The sequence below is a fragment of the Monodelphis domestica genome, chromosome 6, assembly GCF_027887165.1.
Source record: "Monodelphis domestica isolate mMonDom1 chromosome 6, mMonDom1.pri, whole genome shotgun sequence".
Classification (NCBI taxonomy): domain Eukaryota; kingdom Metazoa; phylum Chordata; class Mammalia; order Didelphimorphia; family Didelphidae; genus Monodelphis; species Monodelphis domestica.
Genome location: NC_077232.1, coordinates 17,997,713 through 18,021,580, shown reverse-complemented (window position 1 = coordinate 18,021,580; position 23,868 = coordinate 17,997,713). Strand labels below are relative to the sequence as shown.

At 39.2% G+C, this 23,868-nt stretch overlaps 1 protein-coding gene across 3 annotated transcripts in view; it reads right to left on the bottom strand.

The window, feature by feature from the left end:
• Nucleotides 1–23,868, bottom strand: part of LPXN (leupaxin) — a 34,207-nt gene that overhangs the window by 5,736 nt on the left and 4,603 nt on the right. For 2 of the 3 annotated variants that reach the window (XM_056801700.1, XM_001367164.4), the window contains exons 2-5: nt 19,597–19,736; nt 17,782–17,828; nt 15,287–15,386; nt 8,732–8,899 (exon numbers count right to left, since the gene is read on the bottom strand). In XM_056801700.1, coding sequence (XP_056657678.1) covers nt 8,732–8,899; nt 15,287–15,386; nt 17,782–17,828; nt 19,597–19,647 — 366 coding nt within the window. In that variant the 5' untranslated portion in view covers nt 19,648–19,736. Of the gene's footprint in view, nt 1–8,731; nt 8,900–15,286; nt 15,387–17,781; nt 17,829–19,596; nt 19,737–23,868 lie in introns of those variants that run through there. The other variant, XM_056801701.1, reaches the window with a different exon arrangement.

The following is a 23,868-nucleotide window of genomic DNA, read 5'->3' as shown; positions in this document are numbered from 1 at the left end:
GGCCTCTGAGACTGTTTCTCCATTTTGGACACGTGAGTGAAAGGGACTGATCTCTTTTCTTTGCCCCAGCTATCTAAGGGCTTGGGCCTTTTGGCCCAGCCTAAACAGAAGGGGTATTTAAGCCCTATTCCCTTCTCTCCCCTTTCTCTCTCTATATATATCTCTAATTCCTTTCTTGCTCCTATTGTAATTAAACTCCAAAAAAAGGCTGACGGCTGACTTGAGTTTTTCATTTAGGAATTACATAGCTGATTCCTTGGCGACCTTAAATTAATATATATCAGTCTTTTAAAGTGATTCCCTTGTAACATTGTGGCTGACCACACGGGAGTCTAAAGAATCCTCTCAATAAAACTTTTTCCTTGCCTTTTTACTATACTGTTTCACCACTTAGTTCTTTTTTTTTTTTAACAAAAAAACTTGGCTTAAAGACACAGCTGCTAGAACACGTGAGTATAAAAAACTTTTTCTCTTTTCTCCTTAAGTTAAATTGGAATCAGCAGTTTTTTCTTTTTCTTCCCTTTAATCTTAAGGGACAGCTGGGTAGCTCAGCGGATTGAGAGCCAGCCCTAGAGGCAGAAGGTCCTGGGTTCAAATCGGACCTCAGATACTTCCCAGCTGTGTGACTCTGATAGACAGAAAACAGCTGTTTTTAAATCTCAGCAACAGGACTCTAAAGTCCTGGCTGGAAGAACTGTTTCTAAATATCCTTTCCCTTAAGGAACAACTTCCTGGATTAAAAAAAAAAAAAAACCCTGTGGAAAGTTTGTTGCTTTGCCCTGCTCCCCACGTGTTTTGTGAAATTACAAAATATACATATAAAAATGAGTACTACATTCTTTGACAATTATATGGCAGCTGAAGAAGTAGGGGCATTGAGGAATGAAGGATACCTCCAAATTTTTATATTAATAGGTACTGTCATTTTTGTACTCCTCAATACTATATTTAGAGATGAAAAAATAAAAAATATTGAGGATAAAATAAAACAAAATGAGGATAAAATAAAACAAAATGAGGATAAAATAAAACAAAATGAGGATAAAATAAAACAAAATGAGGATAAAATAGAAAATATTGAGGATAAAATAGAAAATGTTGAGGATAAAATAGAAAAAAATGAGGATAAAATAGAAAATATTGAGGATAAAATAGAAAATATTGAGGATAAAATAGAAAAAATTGAGGATACAATAGAAAAAATTGAGGATACAATAGAAAAAATTGAGGATAAAATAGGAAATATTGAGAATAAAATAGGAAATATTGAGGATAAAATGGGAGATATGGAAGATAAAATAGGAAAAATTGAGGAAAAAATGCAAGCCCAATTAGAAGATCTAAAATGTTTCTTACAGGATCAATGGGCAAACACCCACTCTACCAGAAACAGACCTGTTTCTGAACCTTTGAATGAGGAAATTTCCTTCCCTGAAATAGAGATGGAAAACACCTTCCCTATAGCCCAGTTAACAGACTGCTTCTCTCGTGCAGTGCAAATCTTGTCTGAATTTAATCCCCAAAACCCTTCCCCTGCAATCCCAGCTTCTCATGTTCCTTCTCCTACAGAAAACCAAATTCCAATGCAAGGGAGATCTTGTCCTCCTAGAGAAACCTGTCCTTGTCAAACTGACCCACAGGTGCAAAATTCAACTAGAGGCCTGTTTCCTCTAAGAGAAGTACCTGAAATAGGACGAAATGGGGATGTGGTGACTTTAAGACATAGGATACCGTTTACTCCCCAAGAAATAAATGAATTTACACGAAATATCCCCACATATGAACAAGATCCTTTTCTAGTAACAAAAAAGATGGGAGACATATTTTTTCAATATAATCCGTCTTACAAGGACGTTGAGAGCTTACTACAGGCTTTTTTAAGTGAACGTGAAAAAAATAAAATAATTGCTCATGTCAACAAAACCCGGGGGCGTAATGCAGCACATTGGCCATCTCAGGATCCCGAATGGGACTATAATAATCCTGAGGACTATCTACAACTATACCGTTGTAGAGAGGCCATCCTCACGGCCATGAAGGAATGTGCGGACAGTACAGATAAGTGGATGGAACTGGAAAAAATTAAGCAAAAGGAAAACGAAACACCCTCCAGATTTATGGACAGAATTATCGAGTTTGGGGACAGATACTTAGATTGGGACTTAAATAAAGAGAATAGTTTAAGACAAGTTAGAAGAATCTTTGTAAATAATTCTTGCAAAGTAATTAAAAATTATTTTAAAACACAATGCCCAAGATGGTCAGATATGGACCTTGAAGAATTGCGAAAAACAGCTATATATGTTTTTAAGGGAAACGAAGAAAAGGAGAAAGAGAATAATGATGACATGGAGGAAATGAAGAAAAAAATGAGATGTGTAATAGATAGGATAACTAAATTAGAAAGTGGGCATGATAATGAACCAACGACAATTGCCCCTCTCCAGAAATCCAATTATCAATCCATTACTTGCCACTTCTGTGAGAAGAAGGGCCACAAAATGATGGAATGTAGAACCTTTCTTAAGATGTTTGGAAGGAATACACAGTTTAATAATGGTTTTAGAAATAATAACTATAGAAATTATGATAATGGTTATAGAAACCAGAATTCTAGAAATTATAATAATGACTATGGACATAACTATAATGAATATAGAAATAAGAACTTTAGAAACCAGAATTATAGAAATAGGAATTGGGAATTTAATGACAATGCTCAAATTGAAGAAAATTTTAATGATAATACTCAACAATATATGAGAAATGGCGCTCATCCAAAAATTACTCGAGGTGCTAATGATCCTCAGAGAGGTGCCCTTCAGGAGGGTGCCCAGGGAACTTCCCAGTATAATAAAGATGATTCTTCTTAGATTGTATTGATTTTGTTGATATTAATTAACCTTTTTCAGTTTTTTTTTCTCTCCTCTCCAAATAGTAGGAAAGATGAATAAAGAACTTAAGACTATGATTGGCAAATTATGCACTGAGACCCATTTAAAATGGCCTGAAATTCTCCCTCTGGCCCTATTTTATCTTAGAAGCAGGCCTAGAGGAGACTTACATATTTCACCATTTGAGATGCTTTTTGGACATCCGCCTATACAGGCTAAGCCTTTCTCCCCGGCTTATACATCGCTATTAGGGGGAGATATTACTATTGCTTCCTATATACAGGAGTTACAGCACAAACTACGTGAACTTCATGAATCCGGAGCTGCAGTACAAGCTGGACCATTAGACTTTTCTCTGCATGACCTGAACCCAGGAGATAAAGTTTATATCAAGAATTTCAAGCGAACTGGAGCAACTGAACCTTCATGGGAAGGACCATTCCAAATATTATTAACTACTCCAACATCTATAAAGATTGGAGAAAGAGACTCTTGGATTCACTGCTCACATGTGAAGAAAGCATCTTCTGCTGAGACTGATTGACTCTATCCTATCATATGAATTGTGACTCTATCTTATCATAAGAATTGGAGATAATAATCCATAGACAAATGGATGCTGGTTTTTTTTCTCTCAAGAATATATTGAATTACTGATTTTTTTTCTTATTTTTTCTTATTTCTTTTCTTTTATTTTTTATCAGAATATTTGAATTTTTTTTCTCATTTTTTGTACTGAAGGTACACATAATTAATATTAATTTTTTTTTCCCTGCAGTAACACAAGTTAATATATATATTCTTGCTATAATATCAATATATGCCTAAAAGCTTTAAACTATGGGAACCTGCCATTTATTGATAAAATATTATAGGACTGTGATTAATGTTTGTGTCTGATTCCAGGAAAAGGGATAAAAACAAGGAGCACAGACTAAACCTGAATAGTGCCAATAGAGCACACATGAAATATTAAAGTGAGACTCAAGGTTGCGACGCTTAACTTATGTTTAAGTCGTAGGACTTCCTTGTATCTACACTCTTTTCGAAGTACTCAAACAAATACAAAGCTTGACTATCATGCTGGCTCCCTATATCTCTGAAGGAAAAAAAATCAGACAAGGGAATGTCATTTCCCCATCAAAATAGAATTCTAATTCTTTCTTTCTTATATTATGGCAACTTCCTGTAGTCTTGGCTAAAAATGGCTAAGTGAAATATTACTGCATTCTGTCCTACATACTTGTGGGATAGAAATTACTTTAAACTGGACCTATACAAGGTCTATTTTGAATTTTTCTTATGTTTTTGATTATTTTTCTATTCTTTTGATAATTGACACATACACCCCCATAACTGAACATTGCATTCTGAGCTAAACTTGATAATTTTTTTTTAAATACTTACTTCAGGGGGGGATTGTATTTTAATTTAAAATCTAAGAATTTTTGAATTTTTTTTTTGTTTGAGATTATATTTTTATAAAAATCCAAGACTTTTGTTTAACATTTTACTGTTATAAAAAATTCAAAGACTTTGATTTTGTTTGAGAAAAGATCTTCAAGAAAGAAGCTTGAAACTTTTATATCCAGAGAATGAACTGTTGCAGAAAGATGCCAAAAACCTACACTTCATCAAGAAGATCAAGAATGAACTTTGGATGTGTTTGATTGAACTGAACTTTTGATTGAACATTTATTGTAACATTTATGCCAAAAGGGACTGCCCCTAATTTGGCTTTCTGTCAATGCGCCTAGCAAACATTGGTTTTGCTTTCTTTTCTTTTCTATTTCCTCTCTCACTATTCTAATTTCTCCTAGAAAATTGAATATTGTGTATATCTTTAGTTAGAAGTGAATTTAGAACTACAAAATGATTATGTTAAATGATCAATGGGGAGACTAGTCTCCCAATGATCATCAGGGGGGATTGTAAACCTCAAATTTCCTTAGACTTATAATTGTTGAAAATTTCACCATTGGGATATTTCATACTTGGAAAATTTCTTACTGATAGTCTATTGGAATGGGAACTCCATTGGCATGGGAGGTTCCTTCTCTTCCCTTCTTAAGATTACTTTAGGACAGAAACCCTTTGCTGAACAATGGAAAGGACTTTGATCTATGCTTAAGCATAGAACAGGAATTTCTTTGAGTCTTGATTGATTTTAGAATTGATACAATGGAGATACTTGGAATAAATCTCCACCCTATTCAGTCCTAATAGGATTGAGTAAGGGCTGCAGCCTAGATCAAAATTTAATTATTCCAATCTCTACCATACTCAAGTTAACAGGATTTAGAAAGGGCTGTAACAAAAGAGTAAAGATTTAATCATTTGAAAAATATGACCTTCAACAGACATGTGCAAAAGCCAGAAACCTCTGGGCGGTCCTGGGTTAAGCGAGAGCCTCCATTGACAGGGAAATTGATGAAGAGTGATTGGTAGATGTGAGGACTGAGGGGAGGCAACTTGGATGGTGTCCTTAAAGATAGGAGGGTCTGGAGACTCGGGAGGGAGGATTGAGTTTTTGGTCGGTGTGGTTCCTGGGCTCTGAGGAAGCTTGCTCTGAAGGAAGCTGAAGGTGGGGGCCTCTGAGACTGTTTCTCCATTTTGGACACGTGAGTGAAAGGGACTGATCTCTTTTCTTTGCCCCAGCTATCTAAGGGCTTGGGCCTTTTGGCCCAGCCTAAACAGAAGGGGTATTTAAGCCCTATTCCCTTCTCTCCCCTTTCTCTCTCTATATATATCTCTAATTCCTTTCTTGCTCCTATTGTAATTAAACTCCAAAAAAAGGCTGACGGCTGACTTGAGTTTTTCATTTAGGAATTACATAGCTGATTCCTTGGCGACCTTAAATTAATATATATCAGTCTTTTAAAGTGATTCCCTTGTAACATAACCATCAGGTTAGCTAAGATGGCAGAAAAGGGAAATGACTAATGCTAGTGACGATGGGGAAAAAATAGGCAACTTTGTACCAATATGCTGTCCTGGAACTGTGAACGCAGTCCAACCTCTCTGGAGAGCAATTTGGATCTACGGCCTAAGAACTAGAAAACTGACTACTCTTGGTCCTAGCAACATTGCTACTAGGTCTATACCCCAAAGAGATCAAAGAAAAGGGAAAAGGATCTCTATGTAGAAAACTATTTCTAGCAGCTCTTTTTGGGGCAACAGATAGAACTGGAAACTGAAGCGATGCCCATCAGTTGAGGAATGGTCACACAAGTCATGAAAGATATGTGAATGTGATGGAGTACCATTTTGATGTAAGAAATGGAGAAGACAGTTTCAGAAAGACCTGGGAAGACTTAAAAGAACTGACATGAATTGAAGTGAGCAGAACCAAAGAGTTTATGCAGCAACAGCAATATTGTAGAGAGAATCAACTGTGAAAGACTTAGAGACTCTGGCCCATATCATGTCCTGTCGCAATTTCAAAGGACACATGATGAAAATTGCTATTCATCTACAGAGAAAGAACTGATGGACCCAGAAGGTAGAATTGTACATATTTTTCTCCTTTCTTTTTCTTTTTTTTTCCCCCAGAATATGGCTAATGTGGAAATTTGTTTTCTTTGACTTCATATTTATAATGGATTCTGTACTTCTTGCATTCTCAATGGGAAGATAAAAAAAATCTAGAAATGCAAATAATACAAAATTGAATTTTTAAACAATGTAATAAATCAATAAAGGTTATTGCAATCACTAATGGCTACTTGTCTCATCTAACTTCTTCAGAAAATAGCCAGGTCACAGAATTGGTTAAAACAATGACAAAGTATACATGGGAAAACTAACACAAAGAGAGAGAGAGAGAGAGAGAGAGAGAGAGAGAGAGAGAGAGAGAGAGAGAGAGAGAGAGAAGGGAATTATAATGTTTTCAATAAAGAAGGAAAGATTTTCATTGCCAAATCTCAAATTATAGTGCTAATTCCTAAAAGTATCTGGAAATATATATGTATATATTTATATACATACATATATTTAAATATGTATATATATATATATACATGTCCATTTTTTTAAAGTAACAGGTCAATGCAACCAAAAAATGGATACACCAGATAGAATCAGTCAAGGAACGTTAATTTTGAGAAACCCCAAATTATAAAACTTGGGGGGGGAGAAGCATTCAAGAAAAAAGTCTGCTGAGATTACTTAGCAATATAGCAAAAAATAGATTTGGATCCATATGCTATAATAAATTCCAAGAGGATCAAAGATCTTAATATTTAAATAAGTACTATAAGAATTTTAGAAGAAAAAGGGGTTTTTATTTATCCCAATTATGGAAAGAAGGAAAATGTATATCTATCATCCATTTGAAGGAAATTGTTGAAGATAAAAAAGATTAATTTAATTTCACCAAAAGCAAGCCTTTTAATACAATAAAAAGTAAAGTGTCCAATAAAGAAAGGAATAGATTGATGATTTTTTTAAAATAATAAAATCTATCTGATAAAAATCTGACATGCAAAACCTATAAAGAATTGGTCAAGGGGGCAGCTGGATAACTCAGTGGATTGAGAGCCAGGCCTAGAGATAGGTCCTCGGTTCAAATCTGACCTCAGAACATCCTAGCTGTGTGACCCTGGGCAAGTCACTTAACCTCCATTGCCTAGCTCTTACTGCTCTTCTCCCTTGGAATCAATACTAAGATAGAAGGTAACAGTTTAAAAGAAAAAAGAAAGAATTGTTCCAAACTTACAAGAATAATAACTAACCATTGGATAAAAGGGCACAGAGTGGGAATGAGCTGCTCCTGGAGATTAGAGACTTGCTTTTTTTTTTTGTCTTTGTATCCCTTTTGCCTAGAATAGGGGCTCAATAAATAATTCCAAAAAGAAATGGCAAACCATTTCACTAACTTTGCTAAAAAAAAAAATGGAGTCACAAAGAGTTGGACACAACTAAAGTGAATAAAAACGACAAATACTATAGATTGATTGAAACTGAATTAACACCCAAAAAAAATTCATTAAGGATTTGAATGAGGAGGAAATTTAAATGAAAACAAGTATTTAAACAATACTTCTCACTTTGATGTATGTAAGGGGGCACCTAAAGCTAAAGATGCTGAAATAAGCAGCACAGTTACATAGTTGGTAGAGTTGTGAATTAGCACAACTTTGGTTACAGGGTTTCTCTTCCCTCACCCCTCCCAAAGGATGAGGTAGAAGATTAAAAATTGCATTTTGGTTAGTAAAACTTTTCTGGGAAGAAATGTGGCACTATGAAATGAATTATATATATACTTTAATCCAAAGATCTCAGTATTAGTGCTACCTATAAGGCTGTTACTAATGGAAGAAGGGTGGAGGGCTATGTACATAGAACTCTTCAGACTGATTTTAATTGTAATAGCAAAAACTACAATCAGTCCACAAGTTCCATGACTGGTGACATTTGAATAACTCATAGTATAGCAATATAATGTAGTATTACTGTAGCATAAGAAATCAGAAATATAAAGAAACATGGAAAGCTTTAGAAAAAGTGATCCAGAATAAAGAAAACATTATCAGAGGAACAATTTACAAAAATAACAATAGAAACAAAATCTGACAATATAAACAGAAGATCACAGAGAAGCAAATGAAGCAGTTAATAGATGCCGAGGGTTCATGTCTTTGTTGATCTTTATTATTGTTTATTTGAATATCTTTGATGGTTAGCAAGAAGGTTTTTTATCATAAAAAAGGAAATCAAGGCAAGGATAATCAAAAATGTTTACCTTAAATAAAGATCACCCCTTGGCGGCACACAGAGACAGACACACAGACAGAGACACAAGTGACTGTAGAGCAGCAAAGTCTGGACCTTCCCACCTTTCCAACAATGGGTTTTTGGCAGGAAGCACAATGGCCCTTGGGGACGGTGGCAATCCCCAGGTCCTGCAAGTCCTGTTCCAATCCCCCAAGCATAGTGTCCAAGGAGGCGCTGGAATCATTCTTCTTTGGCAGTGGTTCTTTGGGGCCATCAGACTTCTCCATGACCTGCCACCAAGAAGAAGAAAAAAAAAGGCATGAAAATCATCAGGCTCATTACTGTTAAGTTCACAAGCCCAGCCCACATTGAGTGACTGCCTACCATGACTTATGTACAGGAGCCAGGAGAAAAGCTATCATCCAGGAAAAGTATTATTTGAAAATAAAGGTGCCTGGACTAGATAGGTTCTTCTAGCCTTGATCTCTTATGACCCCATAATTTATGCTGGTACAGCCCAATGTGCACTGGCTCAGAAGTCAGAAGACCTAGGTTCAAATTCTACTTCTGATACATACTACTGAAGGGTCATCTCAATGGGCCTCAGTTTGCCCCTCTGTAAAATAAAAGGGTTGAGCTAGATGGCCTGAGGTCTCTTCCAGATCTGGCTCTTTGACCTGATGACCTCCTAACTAGTTTAGCATTTTCTCTAAAATCCCCTGCTATAAGCTATGTTCAAAACATGAGAGGGGCAGCAAGGTTTGCTCAGTGGATAGAGAGTCAGGCCTGGAAATGTGAGGTCCTTGGATTCAAATCTGAATTCAAACACTGGACACTTCCTAGCTGTGTGACCCTGGACAAGTCATTTAACCCTGCCTAATCTTTTCCCCTCTTCTGCCTTGGAGGCACCTATAGCAATTCTAAGGTAGAAGGTAAAGGTAAAAAAATAAAATAAAATAAATAAGATAGAATCTACACTGACATCGTAGCTGCCCCGTCAATCAAGTCTGAGGCTGGAAGTAAGGCTTAGGAAAAAGAAAACTCAGGCAGTGGTGACAAGCATCTTCCAGTGTCCATTGGCCATGTGGCAGGCTCCCACAATGCAGCCTCAGTTGTCTAAGGCTTGATGTGGACAGCCACCCAAGCACAAACCCCAGCCCACAATAGTGGTTCAAGGCAGCTTCTGGGACAATGGTGGTGTGCCCACAACTTCAAATGACCCTGTCAGCAGGTGTTCCTGCGGATGAGGAAAGCCACCCTGAATGGGCTTCCCTCCTGTACCAGCTCTAAGATCCTGGGAGGTATCAATGAAGATGTATAGTAGACTTGGAAATCAAGAGATCTGAGTTCAAATTCTGACCCTGACATCTCCCAACTAGGGAACCTGAGACGCCTCATTTTATTTTGCTCTTGACCTTGTCAGTTCCCTTTAACAGTCTTCTCTATGCCAGTGATTTCCAATCTACCTCTCCTGCCCCATCCTCTCTCCTGACCTCCAGGCCTGCACATCCAGCTGCCAGTTAGAAATTCAAATTCACCATAGTGTGCCTTCCCGCACGTCTTTCCCCACTGCATTGTCCAGTGAGGCTGACCATTTTAATGCCCTTACTTAATAAGCTTTAGAGGCTCCCTATCACCTCCAGGACGAAATAGAAAATCCTCTGCTTCATGTTCAAAACCCTTCAGAGCCCAGCCTGCTTCCACCTTTCCAGGCTTCTGACCTCTTAATCCATTAGTCTTCATCACCACATATTCTCTGATCCAGTGGCACCGGCTTCCTGGCTATTCCTTGAACAAGGTACTCCATCGCCTGGATCCAGGCATTTTCTCACCTGTTTTCCTAATTCAAACCCTCTAAGTTTTTTTTATTTCCTTCAAGCCTGCACCTTCCATGAGAGGTGTTTGAACAGAACCTGGATGCCATCTTGTTGGAAATACTGCAGACAAGATGCTTGTTCGGGGAGGGAGTTGTGGAGAGCTTTAGATTCTAAAGTTTAGAATATCTTTCACCACTTAGAATTCTATGATCAGATTTTGCCCCAAAGGTCCTGTCTTTGCTAACATCTCATCTTTCTGGGCTTCTCCCTAGTTACCCAATAAATATTTTGTGTTTTCACCATGGGAAATGATATTAAATTTGCCCGTGTTGTAGTTGTTTCATGTAAGACAAGATTTTATCCCCTCAACATAGGCTTCTGTCAAAGAAAAAAAACTTTTCTGCATTTTTGGCACAAGTCTGCCAGGAGCAACATTAATAACATAAGTCTAAATCTGAGCCTTTCTAGTGTCTTCTCTCAGACTCCCTCCCATTTTCACTTTCTACAACTTATTTGTACAAATTTTTTTGAATATTGTCATCCCCAGTGGAATGCGAACTTTTTGAGGGCTGGGACTGGTTTTCCTTTCTTTGTATTCCCTATTTTTTTTTTTTGTAAAACTCTTACCTTCCGTCTTGGAAATCAATACTGTGTATTGGTTCCAAGGCAGAAGAGTGGTAAGGTATAGGCAATGGGGGTTAAGTGACTTGTCCAGGGTCACACAGCTGGGAAGTGGCTAAGGTCAGATTTGAACCTAGGACCTCCCATCTCTAGGCCTGGCTCTCAATCCACTGAGCTACCCAAATGCCCCCTGTATTCCCTATTCTGACAAACAATAGGTGCCTCAGAAATGCTTGTTGCCTGTTAAAGTTTAGGAAAAGAAATGCTCAGACTGACCTACCCTGGCCCCCTCTACCCCACAATGTTCTTGGACATTTCTCTTCCACAAGACAATTTTAAGTTCACATTGCAAATGTGAAATTTAAAACTACTCCACCCTACTCAGACCATACTTTAGAAGATCTGATTTGGCTATTTCCTGATTAGTAACAATGGAGATACTTGGTCTAACAGAATCAGGTCTTCGGAACTCTGAATTGCTCCACCCTACTTAGTTTAACAAGGTCAGGAATGTCTGCACCATACTCAAGGATTAAGTATCTGAGGAAATGACCTTGAACAGACATGTGCAGAAACAGCAGACAGACCCCTGGGCTGTCCTAAGTCAAGCTAAGCTAACATTGGTACAGATGAGACACAGGAAAGTGACGTAAAACTGTCTATATAGGGCACGTCAATTCCTCTCTTCAGCCTCTTTTCCTGGAGAGGCATCTCTGGCTGGCAGTGTGCTAAGCATTCTGACATCTTGGCATGGTGGCAGCTATTTGTCTGGGTTTTTCTTGTGAGTTTGCCCTTGAGCTAATTCAGGTTTAGGCATCTTGGCTGAGCCCTCTTGGAGTTCAGGCTGATTCCTTCCTTTTTTTCCTCTCCAAAATTTTACCTTCTAGAGCTTCTAATCTTCCTACCCAGCACAAGCCAGGCGGGAGAAATCCTACATCCTTTCCTTCTCCCTTCTTAAATTTCTTTCCACTATATCAATTAAATCACCATAAATTTCCAGCTGACTTGGGTATTTTTTTAAATATTTGAGATATCCATGGCGACCAAATAATTAATATAGTTTAGGTCACAACGCTAAAATTATCCTTTATACAAATTAAAAGATGACAAAGAATGGCAAAGGTCAGTGCTGGAGTTCTGGGATAATAGGCACACTAATATATTTTTGGTGGAATTGTGAAATGGTACAACTGTTGTGCAAAGCAACTTGGAATTATACAAAGTAGCTCACATGTTTATACCCTTTGAACCACAGACTCCATTACTGGGCTTGTACCCCAAGGAAGCCATTCTTTTTTTTTCTAATTAATTTATTTAGTCAATTTAGAATATTATTCCTTGGTTACAAGAATCATATTATTTCCCTCCCTCCCCTCTCCCCACTCTTCCCACAGCTGACGTGCAATTTCTCTGGGTATTACTTGTGTCCTTGATCAGAACCCATTTCCATGTTGTTGGTGTTTGCACTAGGATGTTCATTTAGAATCTCCATCCCCAGCCATATCCCCTCAACCCATGCATTCAAGCAGTTGTTTTTCTTCTGTGTTTCTACTCCCACAGCTTTTCCTCTGAGTGTGGATAGTGTTTTTTCTCGTAGATCCCTCCAAAGTTGTTCAGGATCACTGCATTGCCACTAATGGAGAAGTCCATTACATTTAATTGTACCACAGTGTATCGGTCTCTGTGTACAATGTTCTCCAAGGAAGCCATTCTTGAGACAAAAGTCTCCACAGACACCAAAATGTTTACAGCATCATTTTTTGTGACAGCAAAGAATTAGAAACGAAGTCATGCCCACTAATCAGAGAATAACAAAACAAACTGTGGAACATAAATGTCATGAAATATTACTGGCTGTTAGAAATAATATTTCTGAACAATAGAGAAGCATGGGAAGAATTATATGAACCAATGCAGAGGAAGACAGAAAGAAAACAAGGGGTGCAGTGAGTAAAATGAACAAAGAGCAACCAAATGCCAAAAAACATGCATGAGTTTGGCAAAATTATTAAGATCAGATAGAACTCAAAGTAAGAAATGTGAGATGCCCCAACCCCATCCCTCAGTGGAGGTGGGAGTTTCACAAGTGTTACACATTTCACAGATTTGGGGGTTTTCCTAGTATGAGTGGAAATACTGATTTTTTCCCACATCTTTTTCTTTCTCCACTTCCCTTTCTCTTTCTTCACCTCCCCCTCTGTCCTTTTCTGTCTCACTTCTTCTCCCTTTCTTTTTTTCTTTAGTAAAATACTATTTGTTGACCAAAGAATATGAATAGCAATTTCAGATAAAGAAATCAAAGCCTTCAATAACCATATGAAAAAGTGTTCTAAACCCCTCTTGATTAGAGAAACACAAATCAAAACAACTCTGAGGTACCACTTCACACTAATTGGATTGGTCAATATGGCAGTAAAGGAAAGTGATAAATGCTGGAGGGGATGTAGCAAAATTGGTATACTAATGCATTGTTTGTAGAACTGTGAACTGATACAACCATTCTGGAGGGCAATTTGGAATGATGCCTAAAAGGCTAGAAAACTGGGCATACACTTTGATCCTATAATACCACTACTAGTTCTGTATCCCAAAGAGATCATCAAAAAGGGGATAGAACTATTTGTACAAAATATTTATAGCACTCACTATTGTAGCAAAGAATTGGAAATTGAGGGTATCCATCAATTGGGGAATGGATAAACAACTTGCAACAACTTGTGGTATATGTTGGTGATGGAATACTATTGTGCTGCTGTAAGAAATGCAAGATGATTTCAGAAAAAGCTGAAAAGACTGGGAGAACATGATACATAATAACAGCAATATTGTATACGATGATTATCTGTGAAAACTTGACTACTCTCAGCAATTGCAATGATCTAGGACTGAAAGACTCATGATGGGGAATGCTGACTACCCCAGAAAAAGAACTGTTGGAGTTGGATGGATGCAGATCAAAGCACATTATCTTTCACATCAGTGTATTTGCAGTTTTATTTGGGGGTTTTGAATATATATGAGTGTTCTCTTATAACAATGATCAACATGGAAGTGTGTTTTTCATGATAATTTTAAAAAATACTATATGTAATATGGAATGGCTTTCTGTAAAGGGGTGATGGGGAGAACTGGGGAAAATAACAATGATGCAAAAATAATAAAATCTGATAATTTTTTAACTTAAGGCAAAATTTATAGGAATATTGAACAAGGAAAATATTATGTTAAAATGTAATTTAGGATTAACATTCTATTGCATCTTAATCTTCTACAGCTATTTAATCCCTTCCTCAAAGATAAAAAAAAAAGGCTTCTGATTCTTTGTGATCAAGACCCTAATCCAGGAGTTCTTAACTTGAGGTCTGTGAATTTTTAATATTTTGATAACTATATTTCAATCTAATTAGTTTCCTTATTTTATTTTATGAATTTAAAACTCTTCTGAGAAAGAGTCCATTGGCTTCAGACTGCCAAAGGAGTTTAGGACAGAAAATAATGACAACTCTTCCTCTAAATTCTTCTGAATAGAAAGGCCAGCACTTTTCCTAAGGTGGTCAAAGGACTAGTCTTTGCAGGGAATGAAGAAGGCAATAAACTTGACTGGACAAGAGGTATTTTTTGCCTTCCTGAGGTCTTAGTTTTTTGTTCTTGATTTTTCTATACACTTTCCCAAAGGAAAAAGCCTACAAAGGATTTTAGAGTAGAGAAACATTTATTTACTAGTATTTTTAGTTGAATTAAAAGAAGTTTTATTGGGCTTCCACACCTCTTTTAAAAAAAACCCTTACCTTCCATCTTAGAATTGATACTAAGTATTGGTTCCAGGCAGAAGAGCATTGGGGGCTAGGCAATTGGGATTAAGTGATTTGCTCAAGGTCACATAATTAAGGAGTGTTGAAGGCCAAATTCAAACCCAGAACCTCTCATTTCCTGGCCTGGCTCTCATTCTACTGAGCCACGTATTTGCCCCCGTTTCCATACCTCTTCATGGCTATATCGCAGCCTCTTGTTGTATGCCATTGGTGCCTGGCACAGCTCTAGAGACACAAACCAAGATCAAGTAACTAACTTTAGGCTGGGGATATAGAGTTGGTGCCCGTAAGTCCTCAAGTCATTCCCTGAAGATGAATGGAAACCAGAATCTTTATAGGAGTCCCAATGCAAAACTGAGTTTTACCATAATGTGCTACGCACGTCAGTGCTCCTGGGGAAAGCTGGCAGAGCCAGGGACACACTTACCTTGGCCTGCATCTGACACAGGTGAGCCATGAGCTCATCCAGCTGTGCTGCTGCAGAAGTGGCCTGAGGCAGCCTCCTAGGCTCTGGCTCCTGAACAGTACTACCAAGCAGGAAAAGTACAATCAGTATCAGCAAAAGTCAGTGTTCAAATCACTCTCAGTTTTAATCGTCACTTCCTTCCCTCCACATCTGACCTCTAAAGAGAAATAATTTTCCAGGGAAAAAAAAAAGGAAAATGTTGATTTGAACCCAGGTCTTCTCATTTCCAGGCCGGGCTCTCTATGTAACATGGGCTCTTCTGGCCCATGTATATTTGCTTCTGTCTCCTTTTTTCACATGAGTATTTACTCAGGTAAATACCAAACACTGTTCTCAGTTTTCACATAGGAAAGTGTGAAGTGCCTAAAGGCCCATTTTTAGCAGTGGTAAGTGGAGTTGAAGGGACTTGTTAGGGGAGGTTCTCATGAAGGTTTCCTTTATGAAAAATGACTTACCAATTTACTACATTAATCCTCTCTTCTGCCATTTTCATGCATTTCACTCAACAAAACATTAATTAAGCACATACTGTGTACAGAGCACTAGGCTAGGGGAACATGGGAGATTCCATCTGGTTCCAGGAATTAGTCACCAACACTCTTGTAACTACAACATGGGATACATGGTGCCCTTCAATTCTGATTGTTTTCCTAAGCCTGCCAACAAAACACTGTTATAGGCAGATAGCTGGCTCAGTAGGTAGAGAGCCAGGCCTAGAAATGAGAGGGCCTGGGTTCAAATCTAACCTCAGATGCTTCCTAGCTGTGCAACCCTGGGCAAGTCACTTAACCCCTTACTACTCTTCTGCTTTGGAAAGACATAGTGTTGAATCTAATAAGAAGAAAAAGATTTTTAAAAATACATTGTGTAACAATAAATTATATGGCTCTTCTCTGTTGCTCAGGGGTGAATTTGATCTTATAAGAAGAAGACAACAGATAAGGGCCAAGAATATTTCCAATGGGGCTTGCTCTTACTAAAGGCTAAACAAATATACACAACATAGACCCAGGAGAGTCACAAGTTAAGTTAGACACAATGGATAAAACTAAAGGAAGGTATCCTCCTAGTTATGTAAGTATGGACTCGTTTTTGCAAACACTATTACCTAAAAGTACTATATGAAGACCACATATGCTGTAGAGAACCCCAAATATACTTCATAAAAGTATTAGACTGCCATATAGCCAAATATACTAATATTTTCATCAAATATACATTCAACATCTCCCTTGAACACACAGAATTCAAAAGATGAATTCAAAAGTATTTTTTAATGAAAAAAAGAGTGAAAGATTCAATAGTTTACTATTAATCCTTCATCAACTGGTACTAAATCTAAGCTTGCAAAAACAATCTATTTGAGGAGCTGATTTACAAGTGGCAATTCATTTATATTTCCACTTGTAATTCCCTAGAAATGCAGATAAATAGATATAAGTAGAAAACCACCAGCCTGCTAGTATTCCCGTCTTTAAAATGATGGCAAGGTTTTCCATGCCCTTTGTTATAAGTTATTCCTGTTACCTCTGATTTCTGAGTAACTAGGGAAAGCTGATGCCAAGTTGTTTCTTAACCTAAAGAAAAGCAATTGGCCTACTTGTTTCCACCTCACAGTTAAGAGAGTGGGTGGCTGCCTATCCGCATAGATGAAGGATGGGGGAAGGGGAATGCAGCATTTCTTTCTAGTCTTATTTATTACAGTGGAGGAAAAAGAGAAAGGAAAACAAAAACATTGGACCTTTGGGATCCAAAGAAGCTATATTAAAAAGAGCACAGTGGAGCGGATCAAATAAAGAATTTAGAAAAGTCAGAAGATCTTGGTTTGAATCCCGGCTCTGTTATCTCCCCCATAACCAGGCAGAAAATTATTTAACCTCCCTGAGCCTCAGTTGCATCAACCTTAAAATGAAGGGGGAAAAAAGCTAAGAGTAAAAATAGCACTTCTGCCACGATAGGTACTCTAACCCCTAATTTTCTGGAGGGATCACTGTCCAGCATTTCCAGTGCTACCACCTGCCTCCAATTCCAAGGTAGGTTCCCACTGCTATGCAGTACCTTAGCAGCCTCACAAACAGTACAACAAATAAAAAGAATTAATTAATAAGCAATAAAGTCATATAATGGGGCTGTGATCTGAGGATATTAAATTTGCACATCTTGGCTCTTACACTACTGGGCAAATGGTTTCTCTCAGCTTGGTTGCCCAAAAGTGCACAAGAGAATAGAATATTTGGCCAGCTCCTCATCTCCTAGTCAGGGCAGGGGCACATGAACCCTCAGTCACTTTTCCAGATCTGGAAAAGAATAGCAACTTCTTACATAATGGGAATTTTCAATCTGGACCTGCTCAGAAATGAAAAATGGTGGTGAGCCTAGGATCACAAATACCATTAACAATCTAAGCATTCATTACAACCAAAATTTAAATTAAAAGAACAATGAAAATAGAATACCTGTAGATATTGACGTCTTCAGACTTTGTAGTATACCTGACTTGCACCTAAGACACAGAGGTAGGGTCAAAAAAAACCAACTCCATTGTTTTGATATTCATTGTTTGAAATAATCTTGTAGCTGTGGTTCTAATTTTTAAGGGAACCAACTGATGCTCCTCTTTTTTGTTTGTTTTTTTTAAAACCTCTATCCTCCATTGTAGAATCAATACTATGTACTGTTTCTAAGACAGAAGAGCAGCAAAGGCTAGGCAATGGGGGTTAAGTGACTTGGTCATACAGCTTGAAAGAGTCTGAGGTCAAATATGAACCCAGAACACCTCATCTCCAGGTGTGGGTCTCTATGAACTAAACCACCTAGCTGTTCCCTATACTTCTTTTCCAGGAGGGTTCTCTATACATCAAAGGAGGCAAAAAGACCTTCCTTATGGTCTTTTTGGGCACCATTTGGTGCCCAAATGGTGGGCAGGATTTGGATGAGTAAAGAAGACAAGGGGAGAAAAATGTCTGCTCGTTCCTTTTCTCTGCCAAACTAGACTAGAATCATAAGGCATGAGTCACTTTTCAATAAATTTCTCAAAGTCTTAACCTTGCAACTAGAAACCACCTGAAATAATCCTTGGGAATTGTTAACCTCTTCTTTAGACATAAGATTCCCATTTCAGATCATATTTATGCATATAAATTTTATGTTTTAGGGATTGGGGTAGGGGAGGGTTATATTTACTGTGATTACAATGATTCAAGGAAGTATTAATGAAAAAACACCTATCAATAAAGACTAGAATCTTCTCTGAAAGTCTTTGAGATTTTCTTGGGGCTCCTGAGAAGTAAAGGAGAGATCACACAACCCATATAATTCAGAAGTGGGCTTTGAACCCAGGGCTTCTTGATTCTGACAATATTTTCTAAACCAGGATACTTTCCATATATGTATATATTATCCCACATAGAGGTCATTCTTAACTCCTTTATCCTATATGGCTAATATTGACCTATAATCAATGCTGGCTTCAGAAAAATCTGGGAAGACACATATGAACTAATGCAGGATGGAATGCGCAGAACCCCGAATATAATTTAGACAATAATAACACCACTGAAAAGACAAACAATTTTCAACAACTTCTGAACTCTGACAAAAGCACTGACCAACTATCATTCAAGAGGAAATGATCTAAGCTACCAGGCTCCTGCCAGAGAGTTTTGTGAGGAACTCAGAGGAGAGAACGGACATGCATTTTTGAGCATGGACAATGTGGGAATGTATTTTGCTTACTATTTATATCCATAAAATGATTTTATTTTTCTTTTAAATTAGAGTGGAGGGGAAAGAAAGTCCTTATTTTAATTGAAAATTTAAAAAATTTAAATGTAATATGTACATACACATCTATATCTATTTCTTTTTCAAACAAATTCCACTTCAGGGGTGTACCCAATATTAGAGGGACTCCTATATTCTGAGCAATATTTCCAAAATCTATAATTTCACCTGTGTTGCTATACCTTCTACTACGGCAAATTGCAACTATTCCCCACATTATGGGATTAAACAGCTCACTGTTGTGGTAGTCAACATAGGTCAGCTGATTGCCAGCCCTCTGAACTCATGTCTCAGGGTGACCGGCACACAGCTCACCACAGAGCCCAGGAGTCTGATAGGCCTTGCTGTGGCTTCTTTTTTGCTAGGCCAGTCTTCAAGAACTCAAAGTCATAGCCATGATCTAATGAGACCCTGAAGGAAGACTTACTAATGGCCAAGCACATATCCCCATGTCCCTGCACATACTGAAAACTGAAGGATAAGCTCACCGGCACAGGCTGTGTGTCATTTTGGACTGGACAGGCCTTAGCTGCCTCCATTTTCCCATCATTGCTGGGCTGCAGGAGAGGTCTGGGATCCTCATCACTCTCCCCGAGGGAAGATCGTTCCAGTTCTTCCAACACAGCATCTGGCCCACCAAGGAATGAGGAACAAAAAGATGTCAAGTAGCACATGACCAACCCTCTTCTCACTAGACAGAACCTCCCCCCTACCCCGCCCCTCATCCCTCTGGTCCACCCTTTCCTTGGTTATTTAGTGTGTTTCCAATCAAATGAAATCACATTGTAGAGGGCTTAGCGGAGCATAGTAGGCTCTTAATTAATATGTATTCACTTCTCTTTACCTTGCTCCCATCTCAATGCAAATATGCTGTTTCTTCAGACTGGCTGCCTCCTAACTGTCTACTATCTATGCTTCCAATTCTTCCATTCCATGAAAGGCACACTAAATTTGGAATCTCAGGTTCTATCATTGACTGTGAGATGCCTTCGGCAAGTCACTCCTTTTTTGGCACCTCAATTTCCTTACCTATCCAGGGTGTCCCCAGTAGTATGCTTTTAAGCTTTACTAGCAGAGTCAGGGATTTGGAAATTGTACAACCAGCCAAGGGGACTGAGGCTCTGCACTCACAAGCCTTTAGCCCCTAGTTAGCAAGACTAGAAGTTTCCAGCTGGCAGGCTGCAGGTATTCTGCTCTTTCCGGTCCTCCTCGCCCCTCCTTTCATGGAGCAGCACCCCCAGCAGCAACCTTGCAAGTTGGGGTCCTAGGATCTCTAACTCCTGGAGCCTCCTCCTCCCACAAGGCCATATTCCTAATGGCCAAGTCCAGCTTGTGGTAACCCAGGACAAAAATGGCTTCTTGTAGCTCTGGACTAGATGACTGCTAAGATCTCCCCTTGATGTGACACAGTGACCCCATATTCCATTTTTATTCCCGGTAGTCTCTTGGGTCATATGGACCAAATAAGGCAAACAGGGGAGAGGGTCACGATTTGGCAATCTTGCACATTCTTCCCAGCCTCAGCTCAATCAATGTATGTGTTTAAAGCATAGTCTTTCCTCAAAAACAAATCTCAAAGCAAAATGAATTTTAATTAAGCTTTACTTAAACAACAACAACAACAACTTCTCTGTTAAAGTTATGTGTAGAGAGACAAATGTTACAAAATAAAATGACAGAAACTAGAGATTCTGAGCAACGAGAAGACGACTAGTAGAAGGTTCAGCAACGGCTGGCCTAAGCAGCTCCCTCTTCAGAGGATGGCATCCTCAAATGAGACTCCAACCCGTGAGGACCTCACAATTCCACTTTGACACAATTTCTCAAAAACTGGGAGCTCTTTCCTTGGGGCTTTTCATCTAAAGAGGAGACTGAGCTCATAGCATAATGGGAAGTGCATTAGATTTAGAGATGGAAGGCTTGACTCTAAACCCTACTTCTGCTACATCCAAGCTGCATGACCTTGGCCCAATCACTTCACTCAGTTTCCTCAACTATAAAATAGAGTGGGGGTGGGGGAGTTGGGGGGGGGGATTAAGACTAAGGGATTTCTTCGGTCTGATCCAACTTTCCCAGGTGCCTAAACAACAATGCTGTATCTCAGCTGTAAGGAAGACTGTTAGCACAATGGATCCATCATTGAGGAAGACTGGAGGTCTTCCAAAATAAGTTCTTATTGCCTTGGGGCATTAAGGGGATAATGGTTACCCAGATCTCACTCCTCTAGTTCATCTCCTTTAAAACCATTGTCATTTTTATGCCCCATTTTACAGATAAGAAAACTAAGGTCTAGAGGCAGAATGAAACATGGCTCAACAATCTAGAACTCACTCCAGAGCTGGAACAGCTCAGTCCTTCAAATTTGTTTCACTTTTAGCCAGAGGTTCTTAACCTAGGGTTTGTGAGCTATTTTCTTCTTTTTCTTTTTAACATGTTGTTAACTATATTCCAACAGAACTAATTTCTTTTATTGTCCTATATATATTTTTTTTTAAACCCTTAACTTCTATCTTGGAATCAATCCTGTGTATTCGTTACAAGGCAGAAGAGTGGTAAGGGCTAGGCAATGGGGGTCAAGTGACTTGCCCAGGGTCACACAGCTGGGAAGTGTCTGAGGCCAGATTTGAACCCAGGACCTCCTGTCTCTGGGCCTGGATCTCAATCCACTGTGCTACCCACCTGCCCCCTATAGTCCTACATATTTTGATGAACACAATTAAAATTCGTATTCAGAGAAGGGATCCACAAACTTGAGCAGTGTGCTAAAGGCCCAATACAAAGACAGTTAAGGATCCTTGCTAGTTTAGTCTCTTCACTAAACAGAGAAGTGGCTATCAGAGGAAATGGTCAGCCTCACACAGGAAATCGTGCCTGTGGCCAGAGTCCCTCCCCCCAAATTTTCCTGCCTCCCCAGACATACTGCTCCCTCCTTTCAATCCTGCAGCCAAGCTTAAATGAATATTGTGATTTCTGTATTAACAAGGGAGACCACAATAACCCTGGAAGCACTTATAAAGGAGCCTGTCCTGGGTTTGGGAGGGATGTGGTGGACAAAGAGGGAGCCTCAAACCCGGCAGCTAGGGGACGCTGTGGCTAGACTGCTGGACCTGGAATCCAATCTTCCCGAGTTCCAATGTGGCCTCAGAGGCTTCTTAGCTTTGTGACCCCGTTTGCCTCACTTTCTTCTGTCAAATGAGCCTGGGAAGGAAACATAAACCATTCCAGTATTTATGCCAAGAAAATCCCAAACGGGATCCTGAAGAGGTGGACTCGACTGAAAGGAACAACCATCAAGGCCAGCCTCTGGCTCAAGTTCCGGAAGCCCAGTTAGTGGGCCGAGGCGCCCTGCTATGCTCTGTCACTTCTCTTAATGATCGCCTAGTTTCGGGATGACTAATATCAGTATGAACAAGGGGGGGTGGGGGGGAGACAGGGTACGGGTTGGAGAAGAACAGTCCCAGAGACCCAACGCTCACTCGCTTCTCCCCAGAGCTCCTCCAGGTCTCTCCAGGAGCAGGGTGGCCTTTGGTTTCTTTAAACACAGAGAGTCCAATCGCCCGCATGTTCTATGGGAATTCCACAAGCCCTGGAAAGCAATCAAAAGTTGCCAGTAACCGAAGAAACTGAGAGTATTAACTGGCTGCAGGGACACAGAGGATGTGGTTCTGGCAGAGGAAGTGGGCAGATGATGAACTGAGACTGAAAGAGAAGTCATGAAATCTACCTCCCCAAACCCCAAAGAGACCAGATTGTCTACAGAGGAGTTAGGAAAAGACAGACAAGAATTAAGAACCACCCCTTGAAGCTGGGTACCTCAGTGGATTGAGAGTCAGGTCCAGAGACAAGAGGTCCTGGGTTCAAATCTGGCCTCAGCCACTTCCCAGTTGTGTGACCCTGGGCAAGTCACTTGACCCTCATTGCTTAGCCCTTAACACTCTTCTGCCTTGGAACCAATACACAGTATTGATTCTAAGATGGAAGGCAAGGGTTTAAAAAAAAAAGGGAATTAAGACCCTGTGAACTAAACACAACTTGCCCTCTGGAAGGAGCACCCGACCAGGGATGGAAGGCTTGAAGAAAGAGTATGTGGTCTTCTGCAGAGGACCACACTTTGCAAGGCTCATTCTCAGGCACAATGGATCAGAGAGATCGGGCAGGGACTTGGAGGCCATCCTAGGCAATCGGCACCATTTTAGAGATGAGCAAATGAAGACCCAAGGAGGTTGTCATTTGCCTAAGGTCACACGTGGTAAATATCAAAGGAAAAACGTGAATCCTCCACTCTCTTCTCTTTCTCTTCCTTTTCCTGGAGGGGCAAGTAAGAAAAGGGCCGACTCTATTGATTTGGGTGGCAGAGATATTCTACATCACTAACTTATTGACATAGAAAATTAAATGGCATCTGTAGTAACACAACTGTCACATCAGAGGCAAGATTTGAATCGAGACCGTCCTAACACCCAGGATGGTCCTCTGATCACTCACTATGCTGCCTTTCATTATATATATATATATGTTTTTTCATTCCTTCGTCCACATCACTTACTCTTCCCTCATCTTATTGTCTTTTATCTCTACAGCAAACGCGGAGCCATCCCCCTCACGTCTCCTCTCACGGTGGCAGGGAAATGGCCACATGGTCAAGTCTCAAGCACCTTCCATGAAACACTCATTCTTCTGATGTATTGATTACTCCAACTCCATTTGCTTGGAAGTCTATTCTAGATCCTCTGCCTACTCACTGTCACAAATGGCCCACC